The sequence below is a fragment of the Terrapene carolina genome, unplaced genomic scaffold (assembly GCF_002925995.2).
Source record: "Terrapene carolina triunguis isolate 2854851 unplaced genomic scaffold, T_m_triunguis-2.0 Scaffold130, whole genome shotgun sequence".
NCBI lineage: Eukaryota > Metazoa > Chordata > Testudines > Emydidae > Terrapene > Terrapene triunguis.
The window spans coordinates 32,411,324-32,423,427 of NW_020664481.1; the positions used below are offsets into that span (position 1 = coordinate 32,411,324).

At 42.9% G+C, this 12,104-nt stretch overlaps 1 protein-coding gene across 3 annotated transcripts in view; it reads right to left on the reverse strand.

Moving 5' to 3' along the window:
- PHKB (phosphorylase kinase regulatory subunit beta) overlaps nucleotides 1-12,104 on the reverse strand; it is a 199,460-nt gene that overhangs the window by 38,127 nt on the left and 149,229 nt on the right. For all 3 annotated transcript variants that reach the window (XM_026652662.2, XM_026652660.2, XM_026652661.2), the window contains 4 exons: nucleotides 2,659-2,742; nucleotides 2,060-2,164; nucleotides 558-640; nucleotides 382-472 (listed from right to left, as the gene is read on the reverse strand). In XM_026652662.2, the coding sequence (XP_026508447.1) occupies nucleotides 382-472; nucleotides 558-640; nucleotides 2,060-2,164; nucleotides 2,659-2,742 (363 nt within the window). The remainder of the gene's footprint in view (nucleotides 1-381; nucleotides 473-557; nucleotides 641-2,059; nucleotides 2,165-2,658; nucleotides 2,743-12,104) is intronic.

Genomic DNA, 12,104 nt, shown 5'->3' on the forward strand with positions numbered 1-12,104 from the left:
TTAACCCTTGATATCAAGGACTTGCCCTTTTGTGATAAATTCCACAAGACAGATGGCTGGAAGTAAAAAAATAAAATAGATTCCCTGCCACATTAAAAGGACCTTTGTAGGAAATATCAAAGCCCTGTGCTCCTGCTTAGAGAACGCATGATTTATAGTGTACAGAAACTGAACAAAGGGCTTTTTAAAAAAAAGCAGAACCCTTGAATTTATCTCATCTTTAATTTTATAACACTCAGTGAGGTATTAAAAAGTCACAGGAGAAACCAAAGAATTTTGATGGAATAAATATGTCTACAGAAATAATTCACAGTTCATGGACTAACACAGACTACTCCCAGAGTATGAATGCAACATTTAGAAGAAGAAAAAAAAAAATACCTGCACTCTATCAGCATGAACCTTCACTCCTCCAACAACTCCTTTTTTAAAGGCTGCCAGCATATCTAATATTGGATTGAATCTGCTTCCCCTATAATTTTAAAAACAAACACATTAATATTAAAAATGGGGAAAAAACCACATTACAAATAACGATCTTAACATGTATTCCATACCTGATGTTATCCTCACGTATAAGCACGAGGAACAGGGGACGACCATGCATTTTCCAATATTGCTTAATGAACTGTAGTGCATTCTAGGTAAACATAAAAATGTATGTGATTCATGCCAGGAAACATACAGTACAATATATTGTAACTATAACAAACAACCTAAAGTAAAGGGTACTGCTATAAACCCAACAGATTTCAAATCCCAAACAATTAATCAATTTTTTCAGTTGCGTATTTATTTTTTTCTGAAGAATGTAAGCAATTTGCAGAGACTACATAGCCACAGCTTTATAACAACACTGCTCTCACTATAGGTGAGGCACAAACCAACCAGTCACCAGTCTGAGCAGAATGAAATATTGGATTACATCTATTGATCTGTATAAATAGGATTCTGATGTGAATAGTGAGTGAAAGCACAGGGGAGATAAATGGCACCCTTTATTCACCAGAAGTAGCTGCTGCTGCCCATGTCATTTCACTGTGAGGATGGGGGAATAGGGCAGGTGATGTTAGCACTAGAACTGGGTGACATTTTTTTCCAAATAGAATATTTGCTAAAAAATGCAGTTTCAGGTCAATTGAAACTATTCATCTATTTGACATGAATTCACTGGTTAGTTTCATCAAAAAAATGTCAGGATTGATTCATAAGAGGCCTTAGGTGCCATTTTCGAAACTGAAGAGGGGGTGGCGGTGGTCTGATACCTGACAGCCCCATGGTTAGAGCACTCACCTGGGAAGTGAAAGACCAAGATTCACATCCCTACTCTGCCTGATTTGAACTTGCAGATGAATGCCCTGCCCCTAGGGTTATAAGGTATTCTAGGGTGAGTCTCTCTCAATTTCTCCTGTTGATGCTGTCCCACTTTGCATAAATAATTAAATATTCAACAGACCAGAGAGAGAGGAATGACCCTACAGCCTGATGGCTAAGGCACTGATTTGGGATGGGGCACAGCCAGGTTCCAATCCTTGCTGCAAACTGAACAACCAGTTATTCACATAGCTCTAATCTGCACTGCTGCCCTTAACTGTGTTTCACCCAAGGAAGGCAAGTTTTAATTTGTGGCCAGGGCTCCTGAAAAGCCCCACCAGGTGAGGCTTTCAATCAAAGCATCCCTTAAGTGAACTGGCCATGCCCCTTGCCCCAGCCAAATGCGTCTACCTTTGGGGCCTGTGCTTGCCAGTTTCCCTGGAAAACAGGGGTTCGTGCATGTTGTGCCACTGCATTCTCACCCCCTCCTGGAGTTAGCTTTCTGCCACCACAGAACATCCACGAGGGTCTGCACTGGTCTAACAGTATATTAATGCTAATATTTGCATTGTTCTTCCCACCATAACTTTGCTTGTCTACTTTATATAGTAAGGTATACAGACTATATATTTTTTCACCTCCCCTTTTCAATCCTAAATTTCATCAAACCTTTAGAACCGCACAATTTATTCTTAATATAGGACTTATTTCATCAGGTTGCATAAGATAAACAACAGATAAATACCTTAATGTCATCAATCAACAGCATAACATCCTGAGACATGTAGAAGTCACTTAGATCAAAAATGATTGGGTAGCAAACAACAGTCTTTCCTAGTATTCGATAAATCTGTAGGGAGAAAAAGCTAACATTATCCATTTCTTTAAAATATATGAAACTAACATTAATACAGTTTAAAAAGTGAAAACACAGATGTAGTCTTGCAGAACTGTCAAAGTAATAAGGATCTGCAAAAGGGATAACTGAAAAATCTAATCTGAAGAATCCTTGCTCTTACACAGTGTGCAAATCCACAATCTTTTTTAATCACAGCAGTTCACCCCATCATGATCAAGCTTGTCTTGGGTGAGTAAATATTGCTGTAATTAGGTGCTTAGGTAAGGCGTGAAATAATTTAATAGTGAGATGGCTTATGCTTTGTCCTTAATGGGTTTACAAACTATATTAAAAACATTTTATAATAAACAATAAGATTTACATGCAGAAAAGATTATTACATTTAGTAAATTCAACAATTTAAATAGTATTCTGTCTTCACAGAATAATCCAAAATTTGTCTGGAGTATATGCTAATTATCAAATCAGTCACTTCTTGCAATGACCTTTGAAGTTCCAAGGCATCCAATAGGCCTGTCGGGTCTTCCAGATAATCCCAGTTTGTCATTAATCCCCAAATGAAAGTAAGCCTGAAAGAAATAATAATTGTGACACTGTAAGGCCATCTAGTTACACAGACAAAATTCAGGTCCTTCTTGTTTTTGCCCCCAGCATTAAACACCACCAGAAACATGAACTCAGCTTTTTTTTTGAGGAGGGCATAAATATAAAACCACTACAATTCTTCTTCCTATTGGCTTTTTGGGCATACATCTGTATCACAGTAAAAGAACTGAGAAAAATAGATAAAACTTGACTAAAAGTGAAGCCCAAGGACTGAATTTGGCCCAGTATTTTGATAAGTAAGGAAGCAAAAAGTGAATTATTTATTAAATTCAAATAGGAAATATATCGATTACTTACATCTTAACTTTTAATAATCTCTTCATTGACTAACCATGTTCAATAATAATGAAAGCCACATCACCTCTGGCAGATCACCAGCATTGAACTTCATTATATCTCTGCTGTGTACCTGTTGTCTATATCGTCCTCCAACCTTCCTTTTAAAATAATGTATTGCTTTTGAAAGCAAAGGGATGGCTAACAGTTACTAATATCAGCATGGTGTGGAGGTAGGAGCTATGTAAGCATCTCAAAGATGTTCTTCACTAGCATAAGAACGGCCATACTGGATCAGACCAAAGGTCCATCTAGCCCAGTATCCTGTCTTCCGACAGCGGCCAATGCCAGGAGCCCCAGAGGGAATGAACAGAACAGGCCCATTCCCAGCTTCTGGAAAACAGAGGCGAGGGACACCATCCCTGCCCATCCTGGTTAACAGCCATTGATGGATCTATCCTCCATGAATTTATCTAGTTCTTTTTTGAACCCTGTTATAGTCTTGGCCTTCACAACATCCTCTGGCAAAGAGTTCCACAGGTTGACTGTGCATTGTGTGAAGAAATACTTTGTTTGATCGAGAGCTAGCGAACAGGAGTGGCTAACAGGGGAGTTTCGCGAGGGAGTTCTCCAGGTGAAGGAGGAGAGATTACGTGACCCTTGGGGTAAGTTTGTTGTCTGTAGTGTGTGTGTTTGTGGTGTGCATGATGATAAGCTCACCATTATTAAAATGGAACTAAATTTCCTAGAATTTTATAAGTGACATCAGGAAGATTTCTCTGGGCACATTCTCTCTGAATGCAGGCAGAAAGATCTCTCAGGGATAAATGAAGATGAAGTTTTAGACAAAGATGACTACCTACTTATGATCTCTTAGGGTATGTCTTCACCACAGAATTAGCCTGGGTTCTTACTTGGATGTTACCCGTAACCTTCCTCGAGTCCATACACAAAAACCTTACACTGGCATTAAGTGGTGCTTTCAAACTGCAGGTGGCTGGGGCTGTGGGCTAGAACCTGGATTCCCCTTTCACTCAGGCTGGTAACCCATCCACTTTGCATTGCGGACACAGGATAAATCATGCGACTGCTGACAGTCCTCCTATGTCTGTGACGTTGCACTCTATATGTTTATGGAAATATGCTTATGAGTGTGAATATAATGCAACTGGAATATGCTTTATGCAAAAGGTCTCTTGTAAGGTACCATTACAAAGCTTATAATCTATTGAGTGTGATCATCCTATTTGTATGTATGTATCATTCTTATATCTGAAATTAGGAATATGAAATATAACTCTGAGGTCCTATTGTAGTTATGCAAAGTGTGGGCCATTAATGGTGGTTAAAAATCTTGATGGCTCCCATTAACCAGGATAATTGGTTGTAAATGGCTCTGTTTACTTGTAAGCCTTCCTGTATACGCGGGTGCCAGCAAGTAGGTAATGAAGTCTCACAGGACATGTGACCATGTCACATGATCCTGGAATCCATCTTAAACCTAGAGCTTTTCCATTTAGAAGGAGGGGTGGGAACCCAGAGAGAGACAAAGGATTCCCACCTTGTGCCAAAGCTATAAAAGGGGGTGGAACAGAACAAAGGGGCTGCCAGTCATGGAGAAATCCCCTAGTTACCATCTGAGCTGGAACTAACAAGGATTGTACCGGGGAAAGGATTGGGCCCAGACTAGGAAGGAGTCTAGTCTGTGAAAGAAGCTTATTGGAACATCTCTAAGGGTGAGATTTACTTGTATTCATTTTCTTAATGTATTAGGCTTAGACTTGCGTGTTTTGTTTTATTTTGCTTGGTAACTTATTTTGTTTGGTCTGTTCTTACTTGAAACCACTTAAACCCTAGTTTTTATACTTAATAAAATCACTTTTGTTTATTAATTAACCCAGAGTAAGTGATTAATACCTTGGGGAGCAAACAGCTGTGCATCTCTCTCTAACAGTGTTATAGAGAGCGGACAATTTATGAGTTTACCCTGTATAAGCTTTATACAGAGTAAAACGGATTTATTTGGGGTTTGGATCCCATTGGGAACTGAGTGTCTGGGTGCTGGAGATGGGTGACTTGCTGAGCAGTTTTTGGTTAAAGTCTGCAGCTTTGGGGGCATGGTTCAGACCCTGGGTCCATGTTGCAGCCGGCTGGCATGTCTGGCTCAACAAGGCAGAGTTCTGAAGTCCCAAGCTGGCAGGGAAAAACGGGCTCAGAGGTAATTCCAGCATGTCACGTGACAGTACCAAGGGGGTCTCTGTGACCGAACCCGTCACAGTGACGTAGTCGGATGCAGGATAAATCATGTGACTGCTGACAGTCCTCCTATGCTTTCCCACAATTTCCCCCCACCCCAATGTCCCCAGAAAGACAAATATTTTCTCACAATTGGCTGGGAAAGAATGAGAGTGGCTCATCTTACTGCAGCATAAAGAACCATGGGATATGCCCCCAGAAGTCTTAAAGACACGCGGGGGAGTGCAGCATATGTGAGGACACAGTAGCTTGGGTAGGGTTTTGCAGTGTGGCTGCTTACACCTGGGCTAGGTTAACCCATGTGCCAATCACACAGTCCAACTCTGCAGTGATGAGAAGTGATAAGCCAACAGCAGCTGTAAATTAACTGTAATGGAAGAAATCTCACTATTTAGAATATTTGAAAACAACAAAGTCTCATTGAACACATCAACTCTAGCCAGTCCAAATCATTAGCTGCTTTTTGAGCCTCAGACTGCAGAAAGCTGTGGTTACTGGTTCTACAGCAGGATGACCTTACAGAAGAAAAGTCAACTTGCTGCAAAAAGTAACAAAATAAAATTCTATCCAATGAAGTACTGTAGAACTACCAAGGGAGAAAGGAGAGTTAATGCAAAATAGGGAAAGAAAGTCATGGAATAGAACCTGTTTTGAGGGCTACCCTACCTCTAGTGAACTGAAGCTGATGGGAGAGTAGCTAACAGGCATGGGACTCTAGCTGTTTATCAAACTGAAGGGAGGGAGTTTTTCCTCCTTATTTTGGAACAAAAAATCCCACTTCCCTGACCTATGTGTCCATGTTCTGCAGATTAGGTACAATGTAAATTGGCCTGGGAGTCAGCTTGTTTGGCTTTAGCATATAAAAAAAATTGCATATGTAGCACAAAGGCTATTTTCACTCATTACAAAGCTGTAAACTGAGATATAGAATTGTCAATCACACTGCTACAATGCAATGAACAAAATGTCCCCTATCACAATTATCCAATCTGAATAACTATATTCAAGTGGGAAAAGATTAGAGAGCCCATTCAATGTCAAAAATATTAATAAATTTAATATAGTGTCTGTACATAACATAAATTAAAAACTGCCATTCATGTTAAACTGCTTATTCTTACATAGTACAGAGACCATATGAATGACAAGTAATAAGCACATTATAACGTAACACTAGATGGAGCTCTACTTCCCTAGAACAGTCTATAATATTTTACATATAAAAGAATTGTCTCTACTAATAAAAATGGAATTCTAATAATCCTATAATACCACATCTTTTTTGGGGGATTCTGCTATGCTCTACAATCTACTCTGCATCTTCCAATAATAGATCTCCTCACCTATTACAGTTAAAAAAAAATCCACAAACTGCATCATTCAGATTCAGCCTCATTTCTTTATTTTTGGAAATGTGCCTTTAAGCTAACCAACATTTTAGCTACCAACTACACCCCTAGCTCAAAACACCAGAACACTAGTTCATCTCCAAGAAATCTCAAGTACTGTACAATTCACTAATGGAAGTTTTTCAAGTTAACCTTCTCTATCCAGTTGGTTCAATGCAGTGCAGAAAGAAATAATGATAGCTAGCGGTTTCTATAAAAGCTTGGAGTGATAATGGGTATCCAGATTCTAGAGTCCTTTACAAAAAGCCAAAGTGGACTCCTCTGCCATCTGTTTTTCTATTCTTTGATTTTGCTACCACTTAGTCTATTCTCGTCTTCTACTGCTCTCTTGTACCATCTGTTTTCTTATTCTACTTGCTTGAATTTCCCCATCCTCAGCATTCCTCCTGTCTATCTCATCTTCCTCTTATTTGTTAACTGTTTCTGTTATCTTTCTGCCATTCCTTACACTCTTTTTCCTCTTTTTACATTTCTACTTTCATATCTCCTTCTCATCTCTTCCTCTCATATATACTATTTCTTTGGACACAGCCCCACATTTTAGAGTCTTTAGCTTTAAAATGCTAGGCTAGGCTAGTTTGCAATTTTGTAATTGAGTATTTTGAACTACAGTAACTCCTCATTTAACGTTGTAGTTATGTTCCTGAAAAATGCAACTTTAAGTGAAACAATGTTAAACAAATCCAATTTTCCCATAAGATTTCATGTAAATGCGGGACGTTAGGTTCAAAGGAAATTTTTGTGGGGGCAGACAAAAGGCATTATATACTGTACAGTACTGCAGTGTACTGTGGTTGGGATGTGCCCCTGGCTTACCCCACACAGGCACAGCCTGCTGCAGACAAGGACGCTAGGAAGCACCTTCACAGCAGCAGTGGCAGCTTCCCTGGAGAAGAACAGGTGCTGACTTTGCCGGGGGATGCTCCAGGCCCGCCTCTTCCTGTCCCCGCCCCACTCCAGGCCCACCTCTTCCCATCCCTACTCCACCTCCTCTCCATAGCATGCCACATCCCCGCTTCTCCCCGCCCAAAAGTCCTAAGCGCTGCCAAACAGCTGTTTGGCGGCGCTTAGGACTTTTTTTGGGGGGGAGGGGAAGAGGAGCGGAGACACAGCGCTTCCCCGCTCCTCCTCCTCCCGCCCGGCGCTTCACGCTTAGGACTTTCTGGGAGGGAGGGGGAGGAGCGGAGACGTGGCGCTTCCCCGCTCCTCCCCCTCCCTCCCAGAAAGTCCTAACCACCACCAAATAGCGGGAAGCGCTGGGAGGGAGAGGGAGGAGACGGAGAAGAGGAACTTGTGCAATACTCCCTTGTAAAGTCACTGCTCTTCCACAGAATCTTACAAGCAGTGGACAGAGCAGGTAGCCAAACGATGTTATAAGGGAGCATTGCACAACTTTAAACGAGCATGTTTCCTAATTGAGCAGCAACGTAACTTTGAAACAACGTTAAGCGGCAGGATGTTAAGTGAGGAGTTACTGTATATTAAATATCAAACCGACTTATTTGAAAAATAAAGATAGCTATAGTGGGATTAGGAAAATGATTTTAAATTACCTTTTGTGATTGTTTTTAGCAGAATATGTTCAAAACAACAACAAAAAGTCCTTTATAATATAAAATGTATTAATTTAAAATACATTTTAAAGTGTTATATAATTTATACATTATAATATAAGTAAATACAGCAAATATGATGAAAGGAGGAGGAAGAAGCAGGAAAAGGAAATGAAACAAGAAGGGAGAAAGATGAAAAAGCAAAATAGGAGAAGAGACAGTATTAGAAAAGCAAAAGAAAAATAAAAAAAGAGACAAAATCCTGCAGCTCTGATTGTTGCAGGGGGTGTGGGAAGGAAATACCCCCTCACATACTCCTGCATCAACAGGACGGGTATTGACTGGACTGGTAAGTGCCTGGAAGGGAGGGGGAAGCAAGAGCAAGAGCATATGCTTCATGAGGCAGAAGTGGGCCCCTCCTGGGCTTTTCAAAAGCCTCTTGCCCATGAGATGCTGCCAGATAACTTCATCCAGTGTGGGCAGTGCTGAAGAATCCAGGTGGGAGCCTAGCCTCCCTACTCCTGGGAGAGACAGGGGACAAGAGGCAATGTGTGGATAACAAGCAATCATGAGGGTAGGGATCATTTCAGTACTGCAGGACAGTCTGGAACTGCCCCACCTTTCCCCCACCCTATGGGGCTACCTTACCATGGCCAGGACTGCTGGCCCTCTGCTCACCCACAGGGGCTCAGCCATGGTGGCCAAATCTGTGACTCCTGCCTCCAGCACTCAAGGGGGGGCCACGTTACTGCAGCTGATTCTATGACTGCTTCGTCCCATGCTTGTGGGAGCCAGATGGCTGAGTCTGGGACTGCCCCCCAGGGGAGAAAAGGGAACTAGGTGACAGCAGTAGTGGGCTATGGAAGCCATGCGGCCAGGGGTAGCATCAGCAGTTGGGTGCTGGGAGGGCGCAGTGGCTGCAGCAACCACAACAGCAGGAATTAGACTGGTGCCTTCCACCTCAGTGGGCTACAGGGGGTCTGGGAAACCAGGTGGGGCCAGTAACAGGGTCAGTACTGCCAAGCCGGGAGGACCCAACCATTTCCTCCAGTAGCTGTGGCTGAAGTCACTTGTTTGCTGAGCTTTGTGAAGCAATCACTGGCTTTAGATACCCCCCGGCCCCAAGAAGGAACAGAATTTGTGTACCTACAGGCTAGCGGAAGGGGGCAGTGACCCCTCCCCTGGAGTAAGGAGTGTTGGCTGTGCACAAGTGTGGGGGAACCTTCTGAGGCATAGGAAGGATCAAGAAGCGGAAGCAAGAAACAACCACCACAGCCAGGGGAGAAGAGGTCTGCTGATGGACAGAGGCTGCCAGAACCAGGATTCTGGCAGCAGGTGGTGAGTCAGAGCCCCTCATTCAGCAGGTTTCAAAAGGGAGGAATTAATTCCTCCAGCCATTGGGGTATGCAAGTGAATACTCCACTCTGAACCACAAAGAGTGGGGGGAGGGGCAGGACGCAAGGTCCTTATATCAGGAAACAATGGGACTCAGGGATGGAGGCTGAGGTGGGGAAAAGTGGCAACCAAAGGGTAATTGGGTTAGCGCCTCCCTGCAGGAGTACGCAAATAGACAGCTGGGACCCCTAAGCTACAGGGTTGGAAGCACAAGGGAGATGAACAGCAACACTGCTTCTGGCTTCATGCCACAGGCAGCTGCAGATATACCCAGGAGCAGGGCAGCTGAGAAGCAGCCCTGGGTGGGGCTGGTAGTATTAGTGGACTCACTGGCTCCTCTCCTGTGTGAAAGGCTAGGGCACCTGCCTGACATGGGTTGTTCCTCCTCGGGAGGAAGAGCACTATTGGAATACGTATTTCTCAGCAGGTCCCTGAATTGTAGAAGCAGATGTTCAAAAAGTGGGATGTACTAGAGTATTCTGTGAACCCCAGCACCAAGTAGCAGTGGAGTGCTTAGCAGACAACGGTGGGCTATCAGACATTGCATCCCTCTTTACTAAGTAGGATATAGGGGACACAGGTTTTGAAGCCAGGGGAACATATGCAGGAACTGACTGGTCATTAATGGTACTTCACCTGGAGCAGCAGGAGTACTGGGAAATGCCCCCAGCCCCATTTAAATTTGAGGGTGGTAAGGACTCTAATGTGATTATCCAAACACATGCAATTTATGTTTGGAATAGATTTTCACATCCCATATGAGGGAGAAAGATTTCATGTATGGACAAAAAACTTGAAATCCATTAAACAATTACTTAAAGAGTGCCTGGGGTTTTTGTGAGTTTACCAATGCCAGTCATACAGCTATTCCCCTGAGCGTGGTCTCTAAAAAAAAGTTAGAGGAGGGTGTGACACAGAGGCCCATTGGTGCCAACGGGCAAAGGGTTTGCTGTTCTTTACAAGCAATTCCTGTCCTAACCCTATAAACTCACAACACCTAATATACCACTTTCATGGCATTTATCCATGAAGGGTAGCATGTGAGTTCTCTACTGAAAGCTTGCAACTTATCAATACTGATAATAATTGCAAGATGTGTGTATAGATAATATTTAAGGAATAACGTAACTATATTGAAAATTATTCCCTTATGGTCTTCGAGTGAAAGTAAGTCACCAGGGAGTCACATGTCTCAGTGATGGCCCATTCAAGCAAGTGGGATTATGTAATGTATTTAATTGTCCACCATTGCAACAATACAGAAAAGTCAATGGAAAACCATCAAAGATACACTGTAAACATAGAAACCACTTGGGAGGTAAAAAGGAACATTGTAGCAGACAGTCTCTCCATCTGTGAAGGCAAGTCTACACTTAAAATCAGGGCCGGCTTTAGGAAGTGCGGGGCCCAATTCGAACAGTTTCGACTGGGCCCCTGCAGGGATGACTTAAAAAAAAAACCTCATTTCTTCCATGTATTATTTACTTTCCATGACTATATAAATAACAAAATTACATACATTGCATCATATATTATAAATATCAAGTTCATTAAGAGGAACTTTATTGTACATCTCACCTATATGTTTTTAAAACTTTATCTTCCTTGCTTTGTTTGACAAAATCTTTCAGTATATTGCCTAACTCTAAGCTCTTCATTACTTCGCATTCAATTGACATGATTGCCAAATTGTTTAATCGGTCTTCCTGCATTGTTGATAGCAGATACGTTTTAATTAGATTTAGCTTCGAGAAGCTCCTCTCTCCTGAGGCTACAGTTACCGGAATAGTCAGGAAGATTCGAATTGCTATAAATAAATTTGGGAATGCTGTTGATCGGTTATTGTATGCAAGAAATGCAACCCTTTCACTCAGGTTGGGTTTGCTTCCAGCTAGAGTCCTTGGGGCCTGTTCCCATCGCAGCGGTCCCCAGGTCCCCAACTTCCACCTTTGGGACACATGCCTCTGTGCACCCCAGGGCAGGCCCTGCCCCCTGCTGACCTGCAACTTCCTGGCAGTCAGCAGCTGTGGTGGCCTCCTTGCTACAAGGTGGTACATCCCCCTCCCCCAGGGAGATGATTAAGGGACAGGAGCTGGCTTCATCCAGCCCCTCCTTCTGGAACTTCCCTTGAGCCCTGGGGCTACAGGAACTGGCTACAACGAGCTCTGCCCCCGAAGCTGCATCCTTTACTGCTGCAGAGGAATCTAAGAGACACTTTTGGTGGAGCTAGATGAAAACCACAATCCCCAGGGACAGCAACAGGCTGGAAGACTAGACTGAACCCACCACCCAGCCTAGTCCATCCCAGAGCCCAGGACTGAGGGCAAATGTCCCCCCTCCCCCAGGCCACCTGCTTCTACTCCTGGCCTCTCCCAGCACCGCCAGCAATTGTGTGGCTGCATCAGGCAGGATTTCAACTGGACCCCCCCCCCCCCC